The sequence below is a fragment of the Mus caroli genome, chromosome 2 (genome assembly GCF_900094665.2).
Source record: "Mus caroli chromosome 2, CAROLI_EIJ_v1.1, whole genome shotgun sequence".
Lineage (NCBI taxonomy): Eukaryota > Metazoa > Chordata > Mammalia > Rodentia > Muridae > Mus > Mus caroli.
In genome coordinates, this window is record NC_034571.1 from 138,637,208 (window position 1) to 138,664,275 (window position 27,068).

The 27,068-nt window shown below is 40.3% G+C and overlaps 1 protein-coding gene across 2 annotated transcripts in view; it reads right to left on the reverse strand.

Annotated features, from left to right (window-relative positions):
• Ralgapa2 (Ral GTPase activating protein catalytic alpha subunit 2) overlaps positions 1–27,068 on the reverse strand; it is a 269,644-nt gene that overhangs the window by 198,430 nt on the left and 44,146 nt on the right. For both annotated transcript variants that reach the window (XM_029473906.1, XM_029473907.1), the window contains exons 4-10: positions 19,665–19,722; positions 14,516–14,559; positions 12,843–13,020; positions 11,592–11,707; positions 10,324–10,462; positions 8,415–8,614; positions 4,909–5,136 (exon numbers count right to left, since the gene is read on the reverse strand). In XM_029473906.1, the coding sequence (XP_029329766.1) occupies positions 4,909–5,136; positions 8,415–8,614; positions 10,324–10,462; positions 11,592–11,707; positions 12,843–13,020; positions 14,516–14,559; positions 19,665–19,722 (963 nt within the window). The remainder of the gene's footprint in view (positions 1–4,908; positions 5,137–8,414; positions 8,615–10,323; positions 10,463–11,591; positions 11,708–12,842; positions 13,021–14,515; positions 14,560–19,664; positions 19,723–27,068) is intronic.

Below are 27,068 nucleotides of genomic sequence, written 5' to 3' on the forward strand. Positions count from 1 at the left end.
ACGGCATGGCCATCAGATGGGGAGCTGGGGAGTGCCACGGCATGGCCATCAGATGGGGAGCTGGGGAGTGCCACGGCATGGCCATCAGATGGGGAACTGGGGAGTACCAAGGCATGGCCATCAGATGGGGAGCTGGGGAGTACCACGGCATGGCCATCAGATGGGGAGCTGGGGAGTACCACGGCATGGCCATCAGATGGGGAACTGGGGAGTGCCAAGGCAAGGTCATCGGATGGGGAGCTGGACAGAGATGCAGAGATGGAGCAGAGCAGTATGCGCCAATGGCTGAGCTCAGAGAACAAGTTCACAGTCATGAATCTCAAAGGCAAGCAGAACAGATACAACAATCTTTCAGTACAACTGCTAAAACCAAGGGCAACCTGAAAACATTAACAGCAGCCAAAAGGGAGAAAAGAACACTTTCTTCAAAGGAACAAACTTCATGGTTTATTGTTACTATCAAACAGAAGCCATGAAACAAAAAGCTGAATATTCCACATGCAGAGTGCATGGCTAGTACAGTATAGACAGAACATAGCAGCCTGAAGAATATACTTCAAAGGTGAAAGCAAAAGACATTTTCAGATAAGAAAATTTGTTACCAACAGTCATGAACTAAGGGGAGTACTAAAAATTATCCTTCAGACATAAAGGGAAATTATCCTAGGTCAGAAATTTGACAAAAAGAGCTTTTGTAGAATTCTAAATGAATAGGGTTTGTGTGTGTGTGATATGAAAAGTATGGTGCACATATATGCATTCATTTTATAATGTGGATTTCAAATATATAACAAAGTTCCATAAGCTGAGGTGTTAGAGAGGCATGATGTTTTCTAGCCATTAAACAATTACAGGAGCGTGTTAATACCTACCACATATGTAAGTACTGAAGAAAGAAGGGACAATTAGCCAAAAACAACAACAACAACAATACAACAACAAATAACCCTCAGTACAATTAGAATGTGAAAGGTAAGACTTGATTTACATCCAAGAAAAGCAGTTTCTATGTTACATGGAAGTAGAATAAAGCTGTAATCAAAACACAGAGGTTATAACAGAGGTTATAACTATTTAAGAAAAAGTTTTTAAAAATCACATGGAATTTGTAAGAGAAAATCCAAAGCATATGTACATGAGATGTACACAGTAAAAAGGTAGAAAAATATGTGTCATGCAAACACCAGAAGGCAACATACTAACACTACACATTCTATTTATAAAATTAGAAGCTGCTGTCTCTACATCAGATCACGGCCATCACAGAAAGTTATGAGTGGACACAACTAGATTGGTGTACTGTGAGGGGCCTAGTCCCAGCAGATACATCTTTAACTCAACTCCTACACCTAAGGCTCGGGGAACACCATGAGAGGATTATAAATGCCAGATGACCAGGAAGTCTGCTTTGAGACGGTATCTTCTACAGTCTCAGCAAAGCCTGAGCAATGGCATTACCAACAGAAACATCAACAGATGTGGTAATTTAGAAAGAAGGCAATCTCATGGAGTCCCACACCTAGATAAAAAACGGTAAGTAATAGCTGAGAGGGAGAACTACCCGCTCCCAGGTGGATGTCAGTTGGAAAAGGAGATGGGAGTGGGAAGAGGGACACGGGGGGTGGGGGGGTTGAAAAGAAGATAAATAGGAGATGGGTTGGAAGGAGCAAAGGGCAGAAAGGAAATGTCATTAAATTTTAAGATTAAAAATAAATTTTGAAAACATGAAAGCTTCTTAACAATAAACTATCAATTTACAGGAATGCATAGCAACTAGAATATATACTGATGCTACAGAGAGAAAAATCTAACTAAATTAGTTTGGTTTCGTGGCTAGATTAATCACTAAGTTTGGTGATCACACAGCTGAACAGTCAACTGCAGGTCTCCCACCAGCTTTGCTACAGAGAGCAGCTCTGGCTGAAATCACCTAGTGGGTTAAACTCTTTGCTCTGTGAAAAGCTTCACTTCACTGTCTTGCTCAGGGAAAGTTGTTCTTTCAGCTATCTTTCCTGCTTCTCCAGGGACAGCTGCCTTTTGACTACCCTGGGATGAAACATGCCTGCTATACACTTTTGTAACTGCCGAGTTAGCTATTCCTGAGGAAAGGATATAAAATGGCATGGGACATAATGCTATTTAGTCAGCAACTTTTCTTTAAATTTGCAGAATGAACCCAGAACCTTTTATGGATAACAACAGTCTGTGTGACAGAAAAGCAAACTAACCAAAATTCAGAAATAGTATCATTCCTGCCAAATTCAAAAGCCTACCCACCTTTGCCCATACCCAAAATCAGTATCTATGGAGCCTTATACCTGCAACCCCTCAACATGGCTTCTTCTTTTTCTAAGACATACAAGAGTCCTCATCTTCCAACTTGTCAGCTTGTTGCCCATAAAGTGCTTCCTTTCCCATCACCTTCTCTCTCAAATGTGTGGTTTCTCCAGGCAGCAATGAAACTTGACTTTCTGTATCCTCTTAGTCAGGGTTTCTATTGCCATGATAAGCACCATGATCAAAAGCAAGTAGGAGAGAATAGGGGTTTAATTGGCTCGTGCATGCCCATCACTGTTCATTACTTAAGGAAGTCAGGACAGGAACTCAGACAGAGCCGGAACTTGGAGGCAGGAGCTGATGCAGAGGGAGGCCATGGAGGAAGTTGGCTTATTGGGTTGCTCCTTATGCTTCCCTCAGCATGCTTTCTTATAGAACCCAGGGATGGCCTCACCCATAATGGGCGGGACTACCCACATCAATCACTAATAAGAAAATGCCCAGGCTTGTCTGCAGCTGAATCTTAATAACGCATTTTCTCAATTGAGGCTCCCTTCTCTAGTTTGTGTCAAGTTAGCATAAAACCTGCCAGCACATACAGCTATGCTGCAACTGATGCTCGTGCAAAAATACTGCAAATGCTCAGACTTTCAAAGGAAAAAAAGGAACATCTATAGCTACAGCAGGATACTCTTATTGGACAGAAAGCTCACAAACACAGAAGAGAACTGGGAGAGACGCCAGCTGTCTCAGGCCTGCTCATTAGACCCTCCACTTCAACAGGTCCCAGTTTTTACCTGTCACTCCGAGGTCTGTGCAAGATCATTTCCTTACCTGGTTTAGTCTATCTCCTGCTGCTCCACTCTGCTAGGAAGACTATATGCTGAGCTCTTCTGCTCTGCCCCATAAATTTCCAATTCTGTTTCCTCCTTTTTCTAGTATATATTTTTGTTACAGTTTGTTGCTTACTGCAAAAATGTTTATCTTTTTTAAAATGTTAAATGTCCTCATGCCAAAGCTTCAACTTTAGAACCAAAGTCCAAAGTCCTTATAAAGTCTTCCTGGCTCTGGTTTGTATGGTGAGATTTTTGGCTTATAAATTCCTAAGTGCAAGAGAAACCTAAGATTATTCTACCCAGCTAATCTCTGGCCACATGTACAAGCCTAAATAAATAAATAAATAAATCCACACTCACTATTTTTAAAGAACCAAAAAAAAAAAAAAAAAAGAGAGAGTCAGAGTTTTGGAATACTTTTTTGAAGCCACTCAATCTCAATCTCTCTCTCTCTCTCTCACACACACACACACACACACACACACATACACACGTTACAATATCCAACACAGCAAGTACTCTAAGGCTGTGGAACCAAGGTAAAAGATTTGCTAAATACAAAACTAAAACAACCCTATACATTATGATTCCTAATCAATTTTAATAATGATACATTTAGCTAGTTACTTACTTAGTGTTCTGAGACAAATTTCCATATAGCCCAGGGTAATTTCAAGCTAGCCATGTAGTTAAAACTTAGATTAAAGTCCTGTTCCTCCTGCTGCCATCTCTCAAATACTGGGATTATAAGTTTTTAATCATTGGTCAGTGGTACATTTATCTGTTATAAGATAGATTTCTAATGTAATAAAATTGGCTAGCCTTAAGATGCCAGTCAAAACTGATCCCAGATATGTCTGCCCAGGAACACCAAACCTGCTGCAAATCACTGGCATCACTCGACTGCGGCCCAGCTTCTGATCACTTTCTTTTCTTTCCCTTGCTCTTTCCGGCTTTCTGCTCCAGCTCTTCCCAGCTCTTCCTTTCCTACCTGAGGTATGTTATTCCAGGGTCCTGGATAAAGAGCTTTTCTCTCCTTTATGTCCTTTCTCATTCATCTCATATCTCTTGTGCAACAAACATACACACACACACACATTCATTCATGTCATGTAACATTACAGGGAAATTACAACTTTCTGAAAGTGCCTCTGGGTTGTGCGAGCTCTGAAAGTCTCCAAACACTGGGTTTACTAGGCCCACCCTCTGAGCTGAGTCTACTATGGAACATGAAAGTATTTTTTAATTTCCCTTTGTTATATAGATGGGAAAAAATGTAGGTCAGAAAAACTTGTGACAAACTAAAAGTAAGACTGGAAGGGACATTTTTAGGCCAAATCATCAATGCTATTTACCGTGTCATAAGTAAAACCACAATGCTACAGTTTGGATCTGGAATGCACCAATCTTCCCCTGGGCCAACGTGTGACTTGGTCCTGGCTTGGCTCTACTGGGAAGTGGCATAAACTTTAAGAGGTATGATGTAGTGGGATAGCATAGGTCATGGCAGAGTGTGCCCTCAGACAAGACTGTAGGACGCTAATCTCTTGATCTTTTTCTCACCCATCCATGAGGTAAACAGGCCTCAATCTGCTTCCTGTTCCTGTTTAATATGCTGCCCTGCCAAAGGCCCAAAGCAACAGGACCAAGTGAACCTGGACTAAGACCCTTGGAACTGAGACAAAATACACCCTGTGTTTACACTGATGTCCCTGAGCATGGCTTAGAGCAATGGGAAGCTGATTGACAGGAACAAAGATGACATCAACTTTATGACTGTATAACACACACTGACCTGTCGAAATACTTCATTCACAAAATTCACATAACCCCGTGTTGACAGGAGGATCCGCTGCACCATCTCATACACTGTCCGATGCTCCTCTTCAATGCTACAAAGACTGGAGTTGCTGAGTCTTCGGTCAGACAAGGTGCTGCTGTTAGAATGGCTTTTGTCCTGCTCTGTGGACCCAGCACCATCCAGCTCTGGCACCTTCTCTTGTATTGCACCACCACCAACAGTCTGGAAAATGTCATCACAGATCTCAGCAATCCACACCCTCACTCACCAGCACCTAGCAAAATGTGGGTCCTGTCCTGCTCATTACCTTCTGGGTTTGTGAATGTTGCAGGACTAGAGAAGGAATGCACACTCTCATAAACGTGAGCATGTGCTCTGTCACTGATCCACGCACCTACACCCAGGTCTGGCTTTGTTCCCAAGTACTCTGATTACCACCAATTGCACAGGGTACGTAGCAAGATGAACATCAGCAGTTGCCTCAAACATGGACACCTGAACCTCTACTTACCAATTTCCTAATTAACCAAATACTCCTTCCTGAACTCAGTGACTTTAACAGGAAAACTACTAAGATATTTCAGGGAAGAGGATGTGAAATCTTGTCAGCTAAAAAGTTTAATTTGCATTTGTGAAATCACAGAGTAAGTTGATGTGTAAGTGCAATGTGTGCCATCATCACACCAGGGCTCTATACTTACACACTTACTCTGCTGTCACAGAGGTGTGAAAACTTGGGAGACTGCTTATAACAAAAGGCTCAAAAGGCCCAGGCTCAAAAGGCTGGTATTTAATATTTTCCATCTATCCAAAATGTTGTTCTTGGAGGCCCCCGTGGCCATATAAGAAATCTAATGACCTTGTTAGTGAGACAGCATAGATTAACTAGTTCCAGCCAGCTTTCTCTCCAACTAGCACTAACAGGCTTGTGGATAAAGTCACCTTAGATCCTCCAGACCAACCATCCACCAGCTAAACGATCACCACTCAAGGGCCCATGAAATATATTACAGGTATCAAGCCAGATTCTGTCCCACTAAGTAAAAACAAAACATAGTGTTAATGGGGTTCTGTTTTAAGACACTAAGTTTTGAGGTGGTTAATATTACAGCAATGAAATAATTATACTAGCATGAAGAATTATGTAGTATCAAGTTATTTAAACATAAGCTCCAGACCTAAGAAGACTGCTTAGTGGATAAAGCACGTGCTGTACTATTATGAAGAACTGGCTCTAGAAGGAGATCTGGCTTCCATGCACTAGAATCAAGCTGGAATGTGAAGCTGTTGGCATGAGACCATCCTGAGAGTCAATGCAGAAACAATGTCTAGTCCTCTGGTACATGCAGAAGATCTATCAGTGAAACAATCTACCAGGCCAGCACTACCATGGCTCAGAAAACTACACACTGCCACTTATTCCTTACCTTAATCTCTCTGCCACCCTGGTGCCCTCTGAACCCCACAGCTCATACTGAGACAAAAGCATTCTCAGAGTCAGTCTAAGTATGGACGCCCACTGCTCATGAAGCAACTCTCAAGGGTAGGGCATATCTCAGTTGTTTTGTTGGTGATGCCTGAGTGTGATGCCACTCAGTTCCTCTATCCTGATCTGCCAATCCAGTCAGCACATCCTATTGCTGCCTCTGCAAAGTTCAGGAACAGAGAAGACTACAGCAGTAGTCACCTGACAAACATACACAACCCTTCAGAGTTGTCAGCTTGTATATGCCACCGTTCTACCCATTCTTCCCAGGGGCCTGTAGGTCATTGGGAGAACTGTCTCAGAATTAGTAAAAGTGATGTTTTATTACTATAATTAAAGAATTATAAAAACAAATATGCTCAGCTGCCTTGCCATCTCAGTGGTTTTTAAATCCCCGATAGGCAGAACCAAATCCATAGGACTGACTGACCATGGACTACAACCTCTAAAAGTATGAGTCAAAAGTAAACTGCTTCAAGTTGACTACTTCAGGTATCCTTGCCACAGTAACAAAGAGCCAACTAACAACGGAACAAGAAAGTTTGTTAAGCCTAGTGCTAGGGAAGCTGAGTCTAGAACACACATCATTAGCTGGTCTTTTCCCTATCAAAAGTACTAGTTTTAGACCAAGAAAAGGATATTGTTTCACTTGGGGAACAGAAAACCAACAACTCTGCATATATAGCAAAGGACTTTGTAGCAAAAATATGAATTCTATTATGAAACAGAACTTTAAGTATATTTTAAAGTCTTTTATAAAACTAGTATATTGTTTTAAAACAGTTTTGATCACCTTGATAAGGATAATAGTTTTTTTGGTGCTTGTTTGTTTTGACACAGGGTCTCTCCATATAGCCCAGCTGTCCTGGAACATGCTTTGTAGACCAGGCTGGTCTCAAACTCAAGAAGATTCACCTGCCTCTGCCTCCAGAGGACTAGGGGCAAAGGTGTGCACCTCCACGCCAGCTCACTTACTTTACGCGTATGAAAGAATATCATATTTCAAATCTGAAATAAAAACTTTGAGGAGACAAATATACTCATTACTGTTTTCATGTCATCTTTCAAAGTATAAAGTTAAGGGGGTTTGGTTTGTTTTGAACTATCTCTCAGGAAGCCCTTTGTTGTTCTCACTGTACTTCTATACTAGAGGTTCTTTTGAAAACAAGTTTGCCCTCTGGGTCTCCAGTAAGTCCTCTACAATGGATCCATAGGCTATAAACTGCTTGGTGCTCCTCCTTCTGCCAAGGCACCAATGACCTTGAAATACAGCAACTTCTGCTCTGCCTCCTCCCGCATATGTGTTTTTCCAGCTTGGAGCAACGTCCTATTTCTGGAGCCTCCTTGACATCAGCAAACCTTCAATAAGTGCACTACAGTTGCTGGCCCTGTTCTTGGGGACAAGAAACAACGATAATCAACCCACACAAAACCATGACCCCTCAGTGATACGCCTGATCTCTAAGTTCTAAAAACAGTAGTGTTGTACCAAGTACACACACTGAAGGCCCTCCTACCTGACAAGTCTTTCCTGAAGGCCTCAGAGAAAGGCGGACTTCTCTCTAGGAACAGCATCATAAAGCAACAACTACCCCGGGATCCTGAGCTGCTGGCCCAAGCCTCTCCTGAGATGGCAAAGGCTGCATGACAGCATGAGCCCTCTCCATAGGCCACATCTACAGAACATGAGGGCCTTCCAACTGGTGAAGGAAAGGCAAGACCCTATGCCTGTGCTCAGAAAACACAACACCTACAAGAAGGAGAAAGAAGGGAGGCAGGAAAGTATCCACAAGAGCTACAGTCCCAGAATGTTGCTCACCCCTGAGACTACCTTCTTATAGCAACTCCAATACTGCATAGCTCCTGACCAAAGATCTCTCTAAAACCTCAGACCTACAGACAAGCGAGCCAGTAAATCAAACCTACAAAATCCGTAGTTCTAACATTACTTTGCTAATGTGCTTGTGTGCTTATTATACAAGAGAAAGAGATTTTAAAATGATGGTTGTCATACCTGGATGATTTTAGGCAATACATCAACTCCATTTTTAGTGTTTTGTGTTGCAGTTAGATACTTTTTTTCCAAAAAGAAAGTTACAATCCATTTAATGAAAACAACACGAGCTGCCATGTATGGAATTTTTGTACTGTAAATTGTTTCATTATCTCGAGTTACAGTAACATATACTGGCTTTGGTCTCAAATGGGGAATTTCTGATAGAAAGAAAAAGAATACACAATTAAGTTAGTGAATCTTAACATTACATAATCCCTGTGAACTGTTCCACTTAATCAATATATTACATATATTTGGTTGTTTAGATAGCAATTAAAAGTGATAACCTATAAATGTTTAAAAATAGCATATTCTTGCAGGTTTGATTCTGATTTTGCCTTTTAATATAAATAAAAAGAGGTGGCCATTGTCTACATACTGCAATAGTATATAGTCACACTAATTGTTCTTGTTAACAATTATTAAAATTATTTGAGACTATAATAGTGAATATTATCTTCATTTCTAGTATACTTAATTTAATGTTATTTTATGACTGAAACAAATGTAAAAGCATACATGAACTTTAACAAAAAATATCTAAAGCCGGACACTGTGGTATAAGTCTGTAATTGCTATACTCAGAAAGACAAGACTTTTCATCTAAATGAACTCAGAAATTCATGTTACATCTTTGAAGTCTCAGGTACCACCTTTTCAAAAGAAAAGGTCAGTCCTTTAAGTTCCATCAAATATGTATACTTTAATTCCGGATTCCTACCTCGTATCTTAACTACTACTTATATTTCTGGAATACCTTAATGAGGCAAAAAATATTGACAATAAATAACTTTTTGTTGTTACTTCTTTTTCATTACAGAATCTCTAAATATAGCCAAGGTTGGGTTCTAACTCACAATTCTGCTGCCTCAAGTTTCCAAGCCCTAGGACTGAAGCTATGAGCCACCATGACCAGTTTGTTTCAATATATAACTTTCAACCTAGCAACATCAGCAATGTACAGTGTTTTTATAATGAGCACATATAGTACAAAGTCAGAAACAAATTTTGGAAAAAAAAAATATATATAACAAAATACAGGTCCCAGGACCTCTACAGTTTTTAAAATGCACCATGCTTCAGCTAGTCTCCTTTCTCATATGTTTGTGTCCATTTCTGTTTGTGACTCTCTCTCTCTCTCTCTCTCTCTCTCTCTCTCTGTGTTGAATTAGTTTAACAAGTTCTACAAGCAGAGTACAGTCCCTCGTGACCTCTTCTCCTCCAAAGCTATTCTTAATTATCCATCTAACTAATTTCTGTCTTTCTAGGGAGAAAAACGTATAACCACTTTCCCCACTTTAGTGGATGATTCCATCCTGTGAATTCTAATTTCTTATAAAAGGTAACTGTAGGGGCTAAGTTAAATGTTCTTTTCTGTTTCCCAGTATTCTGGGGGCTTCCTATCTGTAGACTGTCCCATCACAAAAGCATCTCCCCCATAAGCACCTGTCAGTATCCTGGTAGATAACAGCCCCAACATAAAGTGCACTCCTCCAGCTGCGTGCCCTGGGCTGGCCTACCTAGCCATTGAGCAGGGTGTGGCATCACTAAAATTCACTACATATATGAGAAGACTGAGAAATGCAAAACATGACATTAAAAAGTAGCAAACATACAAAAATAGCATAACACATTCTATTTTTACAGAAGCCATGGACCTCTTTATTTCTATGAGGCAAAACCTCTTCACATGGGTTCACATAATTGAATCGTTGATTAGGTAACTTTAACTTCTCATAACAGCATTACCATTCAATATGAACATAAAGTAACTATTTCGCTTTAGAACACTCACAAGAATTACTATGGAAGCTACTGTACAGCTGCCCTGTGGATGACACCCACACAGGAATCAGACAGTACTTACCAAGTACAGGTTTGTAGATGTTGGTTAACTTAGTAAATGATGGAAACAAATGAGGAAGATAATACTTTCGAAACAACGTAAAAAGAAATTTAAAACCAGTATCTTGATTCTCTTTATTCTTCCACTCCAAGCTTGCAGCCTTTAGATAATATATGGGAAAGAATATTTGCATATTTACAGTTTAAATTAATGTATACAAACAGGAAATATTACGCTGAAATTCCTATTATAGATTTGTAAATGACAATATTGGTATATTGGTAATAAAGAAACTGTATCTCAACAAAGCTCAAAAGACAGTAAGAATTGCAGGTATTGTAAACCTGAACAAGAACCCATGACTAGGTGTCAAAGGCCCAACGGCAGATCCTACTAATTTTGCTAAAGGGACACACTATCAAATTCCTTCCAAATACGTCATCAGAAAAGCTTCTCCATGCGATGAGTGACGATTACTATACAGGCTCACAACTGTGCACAGTGCAGAGAATAGCAGCTGCAGGTGCTCAGGCCCCTCAAAAGAACACCTGCATCACCCCTTCCCCACAGCTTAGGAACACCAGGAAGAGGAGATAGAATATTCTAAATGTCAGAGGTCAGGTAGGACAACGACAAAATGGTTTTGGACTAGACATGCAGGTCCTATCACGGCAGCTGTGGTTGCCTGCACAAGGTCAAGACAGTCAACACTCTGAAATGGACAGAGGAGGAGGTTTTGGCAGGTGGCAGCTGCTGGGCAGAGAATCAATTTTCTTCATCAGTGTGGCCCACAGTAGGCTGCCCATGACCCAGCAGATGGCCCTCACTCATGCACATCTGGACAGCTGTAATTGTACTCAGTAGGATATTTTAAAGAGGAGAAGCTGGGTGAGGTGGTATACTCAGTAGGCAGATGAGATCAAGGCCAACCTGGTCAAAAATAAGTTCCAGGCCAGCCAGAGCTACCCAGTGAGACCCTGACTCAAAAAAAAAAAAAAATTAGAAGGATGATGGAGGGGGAGACTCAGGAGGTATGAAAATGATGTAAATATACTGCATTTGTGTATGAAATCACACACACATATATATGTAAAACTGCCTTAAATAATTCATATGAAAAGTACTTGCTGAAGTGGCCCAGCAACAATGCATGCCCTGTGTTTAATGAATCACTACATAAAATTGCCTTAAGGAAAGCAATACAGCCATACAGAAAGAAGAAAGGCAGTAACTCTCCATCCATCCCATGAAAATGAGCTCATCAGTGAAACAGCTATGATTTTTCTGACCTGAATAACCATGTATTTCAACAGTATTTGAAGAAAAAAGCAGGTTTGGTCCTCAGCAATCTTCTCCCCTGATATGGCTGGCAGAAGTGGGGTGATTTCCTCTGGGTATATTTTTGCTGAAAGGTAGAAAATAATGAGAGTGTATTCACTACTGCTGAATTTTAAATAAGGTTTCAAAATGGCCTTTATTACAACACATCTATGCAGCCACTGAAACTTCTCAGACTGAACCCCAAGGCAGTATGTACAGGATGTAGGGCCCAGGATAGAGGTCCTCAGAGGCTTCTCTCTCTGGACCATTCTTTTCCATTCAAAGTCTGTTTTGGTCAGCCTAAATCCAGTGCAAAGAAGTGTTATACACTAAGTTCTCATTCACAGAACACAAATAGTCCAATGAGGCCACTACTGTCCTTTCAGACATGCTACATGGAAAAACACAGCTGGCAAAGTAAGATGAATGGCCTCTTAAAGCAACAGTGGTGAGACAACAGTGGTTTGGGAAAGCAGGTTTAAATTTCATCAGCTGGCACAGAACACTTGTGTGAAGTACATCTTCCCCTGCATTCCACTCCTGTTTCGGTCACTTCAGAATTTCCTCGTTATAATTTAATAGAAAACAGGCTCCAGCTGTTTTGTTCTGGTTTGTTTGGTTGGTCAGTGGTTTGGTTGACTGGGTTAAGACAGAGTCTCTCATAGAGCCCATGCTGGCCTCAAACTTAGTAGGTAATCAAGGCTGACCTTAAGATCTTGATGTTCCTGCCTCTTCCACCCCACTCCCCCCAAGGGCTGGAGTCACAGGCTGGCATCACCGCTCCCTGTACACAGGTTTTTTAGTCTTTATTTTGTGGTACTCTGAGTTGAACCTATGGCTTTGATAATAATGTCTTTAGGAATCCTCCGTGAATCACAAGGAATGATTCCTCTTTGGGCTTCATTTCTATTCAAGAACATCAACACCAAGGAAAGTCTCAGGGTAAGTTCAAGAGCAATTCAGGGCCTGGAGAGGTCTCAGAAGTTAACAACACTGGGTTCGCTGCTCTTCCAGAGGACCAAGTTTGGCTCCCAGCTCCCATGTCAGGTGGCTCACAATCTAACTCCAACCCCTGGGGGATCATCTTGTTCTGGCTTCTTCATATACCCATACACACGAGGCACAAGCTTACAGATACACATATATACGCACATACACATAAATAAAAATTAAAATTAGAGGAGTCATTTCAGCATGTCACACCTGCTAATGCTGCTTACCATCAACTACACTAGGGCTAGGGTTGATGAGTGTCTCCAGTGTGCAGGGACCCCTGGATGACAAGACCGCTGGGAAACCAGGCACTAGGCAAGCGAAAATCAGCACCTGCTCTTCTGCACAGTTTGTCTGAAGTGCTTGAAGCCACAAAAGAAATAGTCTGATTCCTTCACATCTTATCTAAAAACAGAATTAAAAGCAACAAAAAAACAAACATTTAACAAAGATTTGAAGAAATGTTTTGCAATGTAGCATCAGTCTTAAGAAAAAAGAAAATGTAGAGAGAGAATGAATGAATATGTGTCAGGAATGGTGGTATAACACTTATAATCCCAGTACCTGGGAGTCTGAAAAAGGAAAATCTCAATTTAGAGATCAGCAAAAAGAGAGAAAAGGAGGGAAAAGAGGAGGGGGAGGAAGAGGGGGAGGAGGAGGGGGAGGAGAAAGAGGAAGAGGGAGAGGGAGTAGGAGGAGAAAGAAGGAGAAAGAGGAAGGGGAAAAAGAAGAAAGAAGGAGGAGAAGGAGAAAAGAGAGAGAAGGGACAGAAAGGAAGGGAGGGAAAGGGGGATAAAGTTATCATTAAATTACACAGGCTCTTCCCTCAGTGACAAGAGAGGATGCAATACATACAGCACAAAGGTTAAAAGCTTAGGTGCTGGAGAAGGCAACCTGGCTTCAAATTCATACTCTACTACTTTCTGGCTGTGATACATGGAAAAATCCTTTTCTTAGTCACCCCATCTGTGAAGCAGCAGGACTGAGTGAGCTAACATGCACATAAAGACACATAAAGGCACACAAGGCAGTGTCTGGCTCCCATTATTAATAGTATTTCATTCTGTAAGGCAACAGCTCCCCATCATCAGTGCTCAACTGTCCATGGAGCAATGGCAGAGACACCCTCCTTCCACATTTCCACTATGTGAGAACAGAGCAGAATTTCAGCCATCTTAACACAATGTTCTTTGGCGCTAAATGAGACTCTGAAGACCGGGCTGAGTGACATGGGGCTGCTTTCCTTGCCTTGTGTCTATACTCAGCTGCTTCCTGCACCATTACCATGATCTGAATGGCAAGCAGCACCCAATAGAAAATGAGCAGCATACCCCTTTTTATTCTACACTCACTTCCATCTCTTCCTTAGTTCAAAACCACACATTGCTCCTTTTCTGTATTCCTAAATGACGAAAACAAAGGCAATAAAAGAAGATACATAAGTAAACAAGAATGAAAAGTGTGGGGCTGGAGAGATAGCTCTGTGGTTAAGAGCACTGATTGCCCTTCCAGAGGTCCTGAGTTCAATTCCCAGCAACCACATAGTGGCTCACAACCATCTATAATGGGATCTGATGCCCTCTTCTGGTGTGTCTGAACACAGCAACAGTGTACTCACATATATATGAAACAAATAAATCTTTTTTTAAAAAATGAAAAATGTGTTCTCAAATGCAAATGAAACATGCTGGAGGAGTTCTCATGGTCTTTCATCACAACCGTCCATAACGCAAGCTGCAGAGGATCCAACGCCCTCTTCTGATCTCTGCTGACACTAGGCACACATGTGATGCATATACATACATACATGCAAGCAAAACTCTCATACACATATAACAAAGTAAATAAATCTAAAATAATTTAGAAAAATATTCCAGTATACTTTCATAAAAAGGATTACCTTAATAGAATTTCCAGTGTGTAAAAGCTTCTTTAAAGTTGAGCCTAGAAGTTTAAAACAATTGATTAGAAATAGAGTATACAAACAAATATTTAAATCATATAAGGGGATATTAAATATCTATATTTATTTTATTCTATTTTTATTTATGTGTGTATATGTGATATATGTATGCATTCATATACATGTATGTATGCATGAACACTGTGGGTCCAGTTACCCTCAGAGCCAGAAAAGGGCACTGGAACTGGAGTTACAGCCAGTTGGCTGCTGAGGGAGGGAGAGTCAGTTTTCTTCAGAGACTAGGGCCCAAGAGCCTACACATCCTCCAGTGTATGGTCTACACCTACACACTTACAGGAAGCAGTAAAAGGATTCGGTTTTCTGTTTTTTGTTTTTTAAGAAAGAGAGACAAGCCGGGCGGTGGTGGCACATGCCTTTAATCCCAGCACTCGGGAGGCAGAGACAGGCGGATTTCTGAGTTCAAGGCCAGCCTGGTCTACAAAGTGAGTTCCAGGACAGCCAGGACTATACAGAAAAACCCCCTGTCTCGAAAAAACAAAACAAAACAAAACAAAACAAAACAGAAAGAGAAAGACATGTAGCTTGAAGGAGAAAGTGGTGGGACAGGTAAGGGAGAACTGAAGGAATGGAATGGGGAGTAGATGTGATCCAATACATTATAGGTATTCTATGAATATTAAATAAAATATCTTAAAGACTCCTAAATGACACTAAAAAGTATAACCCATAAAGATTGATAAATTGAATATCTTCAAATTAAAAACATTATTCTTCAAAATTATAGTAAATTATAGAGAAAATATTTCAAGGAATATATCTGATAAGACTTGTACCAAAAATTATCAGATTCTCCAAAATCATAAATAAATAAATAAACCAATGTTAACTTTTAAATGGTTAATCTTTATATATATATGTTACTGAAGATACACAGAAATCACATGAAAAGTTCAAGACCTGAGTTAATGAGATAGCACAACCAGCTGGGTGGTGTTAGTGCACACCTTTAGTCCCAGCACTCGGGAGGCAAAGGCAAGTGGATCTCTATGAGTTTAAGGCCAGCCTGGGTGAGTTCCAGGACTGCTAGGGCTACACTCAAAGAAACCCTGTTCCAGAAAAAGAGAAAGAGAGAGGAGAAGACAATTATCAACAAACTAAACTGTGACTATAATAACTGCTGTTAACTGAACTGTGAAATTGCTTTGGACATAAAATGATATGGCCACTCTATAAAGAGTTTACCAGTTAAGTATACTCTACAAGAGATAGGAAAGCTTATGTCCACATAAAGACCTGTACATAATGTCTAACAGTAGTAGGTTTATGATAATAGCCAAATATGAAAATCAACTGAATACTATCAGCAAGAGAAAAAAAAAAATCAACAGATGATGGCAAAGCCATACAATGGAATACAGTTCTACTAAGAAATAAAAAGAATGAACTATTAGAACATACCACATAGATGAATTTCATAATTGTTATAGCATTAAAGATGCTGTGCTGGCTAGTTCTATGTCATCTTGATACAAGCTATTGGCATCTGAAAGAAAGGAACCTAAACTGAGAAAATGCCTCCATAACCTCAGACCATAGACAAGTCTATAGAGGATTTTTTAAATTGGTGATAGGTGCGGAAGAACTTAGTACATTGTGAGTGCTAGTACCCTGGGCTAGTGTGTTCTGGGTTCTATAAGAAAGAAGGCTGAGCAAGCCATGAGGGCCAAACAAGAAAGCATCAGCTCCTGCCTCCAGGCTCCTCCCAGTTTGAGTTCCTGCCTTGGTTTCCCTCAGGGGACTATATAAGTCTACTGAATCAGGGTATGTAAGTCAAATAAACCCTTCCCCCCACCCCAAGTTGGTTTTGGTCACAATGTTTCATGACAGCAATAGTAACCCTACCCAAGGTAGACACCAAACAAACAAAAAAGAAAAATGCTATATGATTCTATCTAAACAAGACTCTAGAAAATGTAAAGGCAGACTAGTTTCTTTTAATTTGAAGAAACACAACTTATCAATTTTTTTTCTTTTATGGATTTTACTTTCAGTGTCATATCTAGTGAATCTTGTGAAAGTATATTAGTGATTGGGGCTGGGGTAGGGAAGAAAAGAACAAAGGGATTACTAAGAAGAATGAGGAAGTTTTGAGGGTGATGCTGCATTAATCTATCTATCTATCTATCCATCTATCTATCTTCCATCCCCTCCCCAATAAACCTGTTTTCTAGAACAATAAAATAAAAATCAGATCAGGAGGCCTAGATGTAACTAGTAAGAGACTAGAAGGATGGAGACTTGTAATCCGACAGACATCCATATGATAACAAAGGGCAGGAAGCCCCTTGAGCATGGAGAAGAGGAACAATGGGCTTATGGGTAACAAGAAGGATCAGTAGAGGACAAAGCCACAAAAAAAGGAGATGAGACAATGTAGCACCAAGCTGACACAGTCTAAGGAGAGGGATGCCAAACCATTCTGGAAGTAGCACTAAATAAAAGAGGCCATGACCTTCTGTGTTCCTGAGGAACAACACAAAAGGCTTGAGTCTCTAAGAAAAGCAAGGTTTCCATGACCAAGGAGGTGAAAGAAAGGCCAAGTGGTGGGGCAGCTAGCAGCTTAGCCAAGAGAACTGGCTCCAAGCTCAAAGGAGCATTAGTTCCAGCCACTCCTTCCTAAGCTGAGACATGAACCTGGCCCTCTGGTGAGCTCATCCTGGCCGAGGCACTTGGGAGAGAGTCCTAGTGTCAAGTGTACAGGAGGCCCAGCCCTGAGGGATGAGTGGGAAGTGGGATGGACAGCTGCAAGGGGATCAGGGAAGGTCCTCAACTCAAGCTGCTCAGAGGTAGGACCAGTGGAGTAAGAACTGTGAGGGAAGGCTTGTTATGTTCATATGTCCCACAATGGGGGACACACTGGGTAGCCCGAGTATAAAACCAGGGACAGGGCTGAAAAGTCAAAAATTGTATTTCACTTTACTTATGCACTTGGTTTTTATACTGTGGAATAAAAACTGGTTGAATAAATTAGACTTAGTAATTAATGACATATAAAATGCATAACCAAATACTGCATGGTATTGAGTATTTTTCACTGAGTCCTATCCCTTTAAACCAAAAGATCGCTTATCTTGATTAGATGTTACCAAAATGGGTAAAGAGCAAATCATGTCAGCAACTTTAACTCATTTTCATGACATTAAACAACATTAAAGAATACTATGTACTCTGCACATAGGAGTTGTTAAATTTCACAGCACAATGCTACTTAATCTGCAGAGTTCTAGGATATTGATTCACACTGAGGTGAGCCCCCTAATCTTCAGACAGCCTGAAGTGCTATCTGAAGAAAACAGTGTGGGTTCCGGATAAATGCTGTAAGCCAAATTAGAAGCCATTCTACCTGCATAGCCAAGAATGCTACCCACTCACTTCTCATTCCCACACACAGAACCTCACAAATCCCAGCCTCGTTAGCTGACACTCTGCAGTTTTAAAATGTTTACCTTACTTTAAATACATAATCGCAAAGCTCCAATTAAGCAGAAATGCTAGGGCAAACTTGCTCAGATTTAAAGGAAAACTTTGCTTATTTGAAAGATTTAAAGATTAGCATGATCTCTTAAATAATGATACAGTCATTGGATTTCATAGGTATACACAATATACATACTTTACCTTCTTTAAATTTAAATTTGTAACACAAAACTTGAATTCAATTTTTTATAAGAGTTTATTACCTGTTCTCACAGGAACAATCCTAAATTGAATTTAGAACTCTGAATTCTGGAATCCTTTTTTCAAGCTCTTGATTTAGCACATGATGATGCTCTCCCAACCAAGAAGCCCTGTTTACCTTTCAAGGCTCAGGTGGAACTGACTTCTCTTTAAGATCCTTCAACTCTCCTAGGCAGAATTATTCAACCTTTCTTCTCCCTTCCCACTATATTCCCCTCACAGCAACAATTACACTGTAATTACTTTTCTCATTTACCTACCCAAGGGGCAAGAGACCATTCCAAAGCAAGAATGGTGACATGTTCTTCTTTTTGTCCCAAAGGTTTCTCTCTCCCTCAATAAACATTGGAATGTGTGAATATTCAAATAAAGATTCTATTCCAAGGTTCACACTCTCCTCCAATGTAGCCATCTGATACAAAAGAAAAAATGTATCAACTGGCAAACTCTTATAGGTAAAAGGACTGAAGCAGGAACTCTTTAGAAGGCATGCAGAACTATACCCTAGAATGCCCCAGTTAGGCTGGGCATTTTAAATGCACTGTCATGTGTAAAGAGCTGAGCAGAAGAGATAACACTGACACTTGCTTTGTTTCAAGTTCCCTTCTGGGTGGCACACCTTATAGTATCCAAATAGGGCAATTTTGAATAATAATGCAGACTTGAAGTACAAGCTTTTTGTAAAAAATAATGTATGATTGTTTAAGAAAATAGATCAGTGCTTCTTAACTTGATGTGCACAGGAATCCTTCTGTGTCCCTTGTTAAGAGACCACCATATTCAGAAAGTCAGACTGGGACCTAAAAGTGTGCATCTTTAACACAATCCTGGGAAGCCCATGGACTAGAATGCAATGGGAACATTTAAAATAAGAGATTTAACTTTTTGAAATGTATACACTGAGAACTGAATACATATATACAATCTCTTTTCATCATACCCATTTCCCACTCCCTACTCTGACTCCTGTTGCCCCCCCAATAGAGCCCCCTCCCAACTTTATGTCCTCTGCCCTTTCTTTAGCCCTTCTTCCATCCACTCCAGGATACTAACAGGCTTGATCTGTGTGGGTCTTGTGCAAGCAAGAACACGAGAACAACAGCCCTCCTCATCCTCTGACTCTGACCGTCCTTCCCTCCCCCTCCTAAGACAGTTCCTGAGCCTTGGTGGAGGAGACATGACCATTTCGGGTCCACAGTCACTTATTCTCTAACCAGTTATGGTGATAAGCTTACTTTCCTACAAAGTTCAAGTTGGACTTGATTTAAATTACAAAGCCTTCATTTCTTTCTATAAGCTATCTTGGGAATATTAACTACATAAAGCAGTGTGAAACCTCAATTGGTAGAAATCTATATCACTAATACATTATTGGCTTTCATCTTACCTATACTCTGGTAATGCCATCGAAAGAAAATTCGTTCAGGTAGAAACTGCAGTATTTTCTACAAAATAAGAAAAGACAAAAAGAAACAAAAGCAACAAATGAAATATATGTTTTAGATAGGCCCATGTTTCTCATGTTTCTCACCTCACCTCCCCCCAACTTACAAACAAATAAATGTAAATATATGAATCTCATAAAAGCAATGCCTACAAGTAGGTCTTAAGTTGTACTTAGGAAAGCACCCATTAGTGGGTAATGAACAAATTTCTGAAACTCAAGAATACTGGGCTAATAAAAGTTGGCCTTACTAGCAAACGCTGGCTGGAGAGTCAGCTTCTTCAGGAATGTGTCCCTATGCTCCAACTGATGGTCCTATGCCCATACACATATAAAGAGCACGGAATGATTCATGAGTTTAGAAACATGAAGCTGGGTGGGGAAAGTGTATGGGAAGGGAGAAGAAAGGAACTAGAGGAGGGGGGTGAAAGGGACTGGACTTGAACAAATGCATTATATTCATGTATAAAATTCTAAAACAATTTTTAAAGATTTTATTAGGTTTGCATAGAAAAAATTTCAAAAGGTCCATGAGATTAACACACACACCCTAGAGCACATTCTGGTAAATTATACTTGGATTCCTTTTATTTTTAATATAACTACTTAAAATATTTACTATATTTTTGTTGGGGGGGTAGGTTAGAGGACAACTTGAGGGAGGCGGCTTTCTCTTTACACTGTAGGTAACAGGGACTGAGTGGCAGCAAGCACCTTTGCCCACAAAGCCACTTCACTATCCCAGCAACCACCTCTCTTTAAAAAGTAAAAGGAAAAATGCAAATGACCAAAATATATCTTGTGGCATTAAAAGTGCATTACATTATCATTGTGAGATGAAAATTCCTATTCTTGCATCCTGTAGATGCATGTGTCTATAATCCCAGCAATCCTACAGGGATACAAGAGGCAGAGACAGGAGAATCTCTGGAAATTAGTCTGCTATAAGCAGTGGTGAGCAAGAGATCCTGCCTCAAAGTAGGTGAAAAGCAAGAACCAAAAGAACAGTCCTCTGACCTCACAGAGCACACTACAGTCACACACCTAAGTATGCACAAATGAACATACACACACACACACACACACACACACACACACATGCAAATCATACACAGACACATAAATGTTCTGTTTTGTTTTCCTTTTTGAGACAGCATCTCTCTGTATAGCCCTAGCTATCTTAGAACCCATGTAGATCGGGCTGACCTTGAACTCACAGAGATCCACCTGCCACTGCCTCCTGAGTGTGGATTAAAGGCATTGGCCATCATGCACAACCTCAAAAAATATTTGCTTTTAAAAAGGCATCAGAAGACGTGGAGTTCAGTTCTTTCCATTGATCCACATCCATTTTGTTTATGTACAGACTGTGGTGTCTAGGGCCCCAAATGAGACCCTCACAGTTACTATTCAAATGTGCTAACACTGAGCCACATCCCATCCCTAAAACGTCAGTTCTCTATAAGCCAGCTTCTTAAACTGAAGGCTACAACTCCAAATAGGATCACCTAACAGTATAGGAATCACAAAAAAGTTGGCAAGAGCACAAGGTTTCTGAACATGCAATAACCAACACTTAATTCAAAATCAAACATGTAATGAATCCTCGGTGTTGCTGGCAGTGGCTGAGTGTGCTGCACCACACAACTTTGCTGCAGCCTTGGCTCCAAACACAGCACACACCTTGCATGCAATGCCAGCAAACGCTACCTGAAACACCACAGCTCAGGTCTGAAACTATTATACGTTTATGAATTGTACTGTGTTTAACAAGTGCACACAGTTTTCTGCTCATATAAAATCGTAATGGTTTAATTACAGGCTAGAAAGATTTTCACTAGTTTCCTATAGATGCCTCAGAACATAATAATTACATATATCTTTGGTTTAATGTACTTAATTCTTAACACTATTGGTTGAGTTGGTAATGGGATGATCATCAAATGAATTTTGGCACCAGATTGGGACAGGATTCAGAAATCTAGCAAGTTTTGAAATGCGCTTTCTTTTCTCTTTCCTTTTTTTCTGCCACTTTAAACTATGTATTTGTGCAGTGTCATTCTCAGCACTGACAATCACAAAATAAAAACACTGATCAACTTCGAAAAGCTCTGAAGACACACTACATCTTACTTCAAATATGCAGCAAAGATCTGATTCTTAAGTTAAAAATAAATAAGCAAATCTTTCTCATTAGTACACAAATTTGATTTCATCTTTAATAAGTGGTAAAGTTATATGTATACCAAAGTATTACTTTATACTTCTTTGAGATTTATTAACAATAACTGTTTGGGATATATATTTCATACCTATATACCTGGGGCAGATAAAGTTTCTCTGACAAGGGAGGGGGGTCATAAGTAGAAAAATTTAGGAAGTCCTGCTCTACATGATGACAATAAGAGCTCACATGAGCCTTGTCCTACAAAAAGGATATAATTTTTAATACCCCTCTTCCTACCCACACCGCCACTGTGGCTGTAGAATACAATACATGGGAGGCAAGAGCCCACAGAAGTAAGTAAGGCCAGCCAGCTGGAGAGTAGCACCAGCACCTCAGCATCTGAACTAGAAATGAGAGACTCCACACCAAGGCTGCTGCCAGAGCAAACAACTCAAGAGCCACCTATAACCACATCAGGGCCCAGGCCACTGTCTTTGGTGACAAATGAACAGTCATCTTCACAAGACAAAAATCTTTGGAAAATAGACTACAATGGGGTTACAGGAAACAGCTGAGAGAAGGGAAGGAATGGGAGGGAAACTGGATGAGCAGGGGAGCCCTACCAGCTGAGGGAACTCTGGAGCACAGTCTCAGGCAGCTGGAAGTGAGGTGCTACCCTCCAGGCCCATGGAGAAAAGAGCATGCCACAGGAAGGCTGAAGGCACTAAGACCCAGATCCATGCCTCTCTCGCAGTAGGTGGCAAACTGAAAGGGAATTTGAGCAACACATCTTTGTTGTGTGCCACAGTAATGTTTAAATTATTAATTAGCTTATTCTCATCAGATTGAAAGGCTGGAACCCTAAGAGAAGTGTATCCCACTTCAGGAGCCCAGATGCTCCCCCAGCTGTTTCCAATTCAGTCAGAAGTGGCTTCACGTGGATGCACCTCCCTCTGAAGTCCTCCTATGGTTCGCTGCCTACTTCCTGACAGTTCTGTTTGCCTGAGCAAAGAGCTCACCTTCTTCTGTATTCTCCTTCAAGGGAAGTTCCTAGCTACAAAGTAGGACCACTTCTGGATACCACTCTTCAAGAAGGTGCTAAGTGTATTAAAGACTCAGGGTGAGCCAGGAAGTAGTGGTGAATGCCTTTATTCCTAGCACAGGGGAGGCAGAGACAGGTGGATCTCTCTGAGTTTGAGGTTAGCCTGGTCTTCAGAACATGTTCCAGGACAGTAAGCGCTGTACAGAAAAACCCTGTCTTGAAAAGCCAAAAAAAGAAAAAAAGAAAAAAAAAAAAAAAGATTCAGGGTGGATTTTGACTTGATGTGTCATGCCCACTGGTTTTCAGATTTTTAACTTTTCATGGAAACCAAACTACTTTTCAGTCTCCAAAATACATATTAATATTCCTCCGTTGTTTTTTTATTAGTATATGGCAATGAAAAGTACCTTTTAATATAAGAAAACAGAAAAAGCATCAAACAGATATGCGTAAAGATGTTTCCATATTGTCCAAGTCTCCCACAAAATCATCTCCAACTCATGTCAGGTCAGGGCAGGGCAGGCCTTACTACTTCTCGTAAGTACTCAGATTTATGGAATGGGTCTACATTAAGGAGATTAAGAAATAAACTCCAAGTTGGGCGTGGTGGTGCACGCCTTTAATCCCAGCACTTGGGAGGCAGGCGGATTTCTGAGTTCGAGGCCAGCCTGGTCTACAAAGTGAGTTCCAGGACAGCCAGGGCTACACAGAGAAACCCTGTCTCGAAAAACAAAACAAAGCAAAACAAAACAAAAAGAAAGAAACTCCAAGGTTTAGATATGAAACATTGAGTCTAATGAATGTAATATTTCCAAAAGGGCCTGTGAGATGGGCTGATAGATAAATTCCTGGCCATCAAGCCTGACAACCTGAGTTCAATTCCCAGGACCTATGACGGAAGTAAGAGTATTAACTTCCAGAAGCTTCCCCTTCACATGCACTCCATGGTACACACACGAGCATGCACGTTCACAAGCAGAGTTTCACACACACACACACACACACACACACACACACACATACACACTAATTTTTAAAAAAGAATATTTCCTAAATGACAGAATTTTATACAACAATTCAGAGACTAAAACAATAGCCATACTAATGCATCTTTGTGGACACTAATATTGTGAGGGGTGCTTTTTATGGATTAAATCCTATGAGGGTCAATAAATAAAGAGCTAAACACAACTACCTAGTCTAAATGCTAAGCCTGGGCCTCAGAAGTCCCAGATGAAGCCTACCTTTGGTGAGGCAAATGCAATCTGGCATTTCTTGTACTGCAGCTGATATTCTAAGCTATACTGCTGTGAATGCCACATAAGCTATTGACATCTTGTTTGTAGTTTCACTGGAGAATAAAATAAAAAAAATTCAAGAAAGCCACACAGTGTGAATAAATATTACTTTTCTGGAAAACACATGACTCTGTTTAATGCTCAGTGCTCAGCTGAATCTATATGGTAATCCATTACAGCACACTCAAAATCGAAATTAGGTCTTACTACCGATCAGCACATCAGGGAATCTGTCATTCTTTTAACTGATTATCTATAGCTACTTTTTCTTCAGAACATACTGCATGACCAGGAATAATATGAAACATAAGCTGGAGTTTATACAAGATGCTACCATGAACTTTAAAACCACCAGTCTTCATTTAATTTAGATGGGAAACTTTTTTTTTCCCCAAACTATTACCAGATGACTGCAGCATGCCCAAGTTGATTCACACTTGATTTCAAGTCTACATGGAAAGCAGGGCAGTGAAGAATGAGGAAGATACTAATGCATACCAGCTAATCTACCTGAAACAATAACCAATTAAACGTGTTCAGTTTGGGAATAGAGAGCCAGGGAGTAACCCTTCCCCAAACCAGCTGTAGGGCATGATGTTGTGTGAACAGAAGATGCTGCCCTGGGAGGAAACAGACTTCATTTAAAAGAACAGACATCCTAGCTCCTTGACCTTGGAAGTAACAAATGTGCAGAAAACTTAGATTGAGAATTGGAAGTCCCTTCAGGAGAGCATTCTGTGGGTGTCTTGACTACACAACTTCTGGGTTCAGAAGGACCCACAGACAGCCTGCACACACTTCCATATCAACCTACAGGACACATTTTTTTCACTACCGTCTGGTGGATTTTTACCAGTTACTAAAAATAACTCAACTCTGATATAAACAGAATATTTTCACTAGCAGTCAATACTTGTTTAGAACCTTTAAATTCAAGTGAGACAGAGCTAAAACAATCAGATAATCTTAAAAATAAAATGAATACATTTTAGCTCAAAAAATGCTTTATTACTTATACCAGAAATCCCTTCTACTACACAATACTACTTAATCTCTCAGCATGCTGTTATGGAATAAGTAAAACACAGTTCTGTATTGTCATATTCCTATTGGTCACTGTAAATACTAAATTCAAATTTCACCTCCTAGAATGCAACTACTTCAAAACAACCTTCCAGCATTCTTCTCAGGTGGACAGGCATAAGGCCCACTCTGCCCTTACAGCTGGATTCCCTGGGAGAAAGGACTTACACTTTAGTGATACATCAAGTATCCTCAACATCAGGACCAGTGCCTAGCACACAATATTTTCTAATAAGCAGTGGCACAAGCAAACAGATCGATAAAAAAATCATGAAAAGAAATCAAAGGAATTCTAGTTTTAGTACACACACACACACACACACACACACACGAGTTTGAGGCCAGCCTGATCTAGAGAGCTCCCGGACAGCCAAGACTACACAGAAAAATCCTGTCAAAAAAAAAAAAAAATGGTAAGGGGAAGGAAAAGAAAAGGAGGAGAAGGTGAAGGGAAGAAAAGGAAAGGAAAGAAGAAAGAAATCAACCAACCAACCAACCAACCAACCATGGCAGGGAAGCACTAAGTGGCAGTGAATAGAACTGAAAATGTAACCGTGTCTCCAAACATTTTACATTTCAATACATGATTAGGTCATTGCTTAAAAGATAATGATTTCTTAGCCCAGGAGAAAACAGACTTAAAATCTCTGAGAAACTTAGACTTAATTTATAATACAAAAAAGGCCGGGTGTGGTGGCTCACACCTTTAACCCCAGCACTTGGGAGGCAGAGGCAATCAGATTTCTGAGTTTGAGGCCAGCCTGGTCTATAGAGTGAGTTCCAGGACAGCCAGGGCTATACAGAGAAACCCCGTCTCGAAAAACAAACAAACAAAAAAACACAAAAAAGACATTTAAAATAAATATGGAACATACTGTTTTTAAAGAGAGACATATCAGACATTCTACATTTTTTTGAATCAACCAAGATACTGAAAACCTGATTATCAATTGTCATGGTTTGAATATGCTTGGCCCAGGGAGTAGCACTATTTGGAGATGTGGCCCTGTTGGAATAGGTGTGTCACTGTGAGTGTGGGCTTTGTCATCCTAGTTGCCTAGAAGTCAGTCTTCTGCTAGCAGCCTTCAGATAAAGATGTAGAACTCTTAGCTCCTCCTGCCTGAACGCTGCCATGTTCCTGCCTTAGTGATAATGGACTGAACCTCTAACCCTGTAAGTCAGCCCCAATTAAATGTTGTCCTTTTAAGAGTGCCTTGGTCATAGTGTCTGTTCACAGCTGTAAACCCTAAGTAGGACATCAATGAAGACCTAAAAAGACAAAGGTATCCTAATGACAAAGGTTTTTGTTTACTTAAGTTAACCCAAAGTAGCAAAAGGGGGGTGGGGGGTGACTTTATTCCATGCAAGTGCCATGCATCTGCAATGATGGTTACACAAAAGAGACAATCCCAAAGAAAAGTTGAAATGTGTCCTCAAAAACAAAGTAAATAAAAAGGAAAATTGAGTTTTAGTGTTTCTGATTTATGTTCTTAAAGATGTAATTTGTAATTTGTGTTATATATTGAAGAGATGATGAAAACTTGGGGAAACTAATGAAGTAGATATGTAATTAGATAACCTTCTGAAATCATAAATATTAACTAATAAGGATGGAAAGCATGGTTAGCACTAAACTAGACTATTACAGATTACCCCATGAGCCAGGACAGTACACATCATGAACTCCCCAGAACCACATAAAAGAACACACACAAGAAATGCCTGGACAAAACACACTTAAAGTTGTAAATTCAATA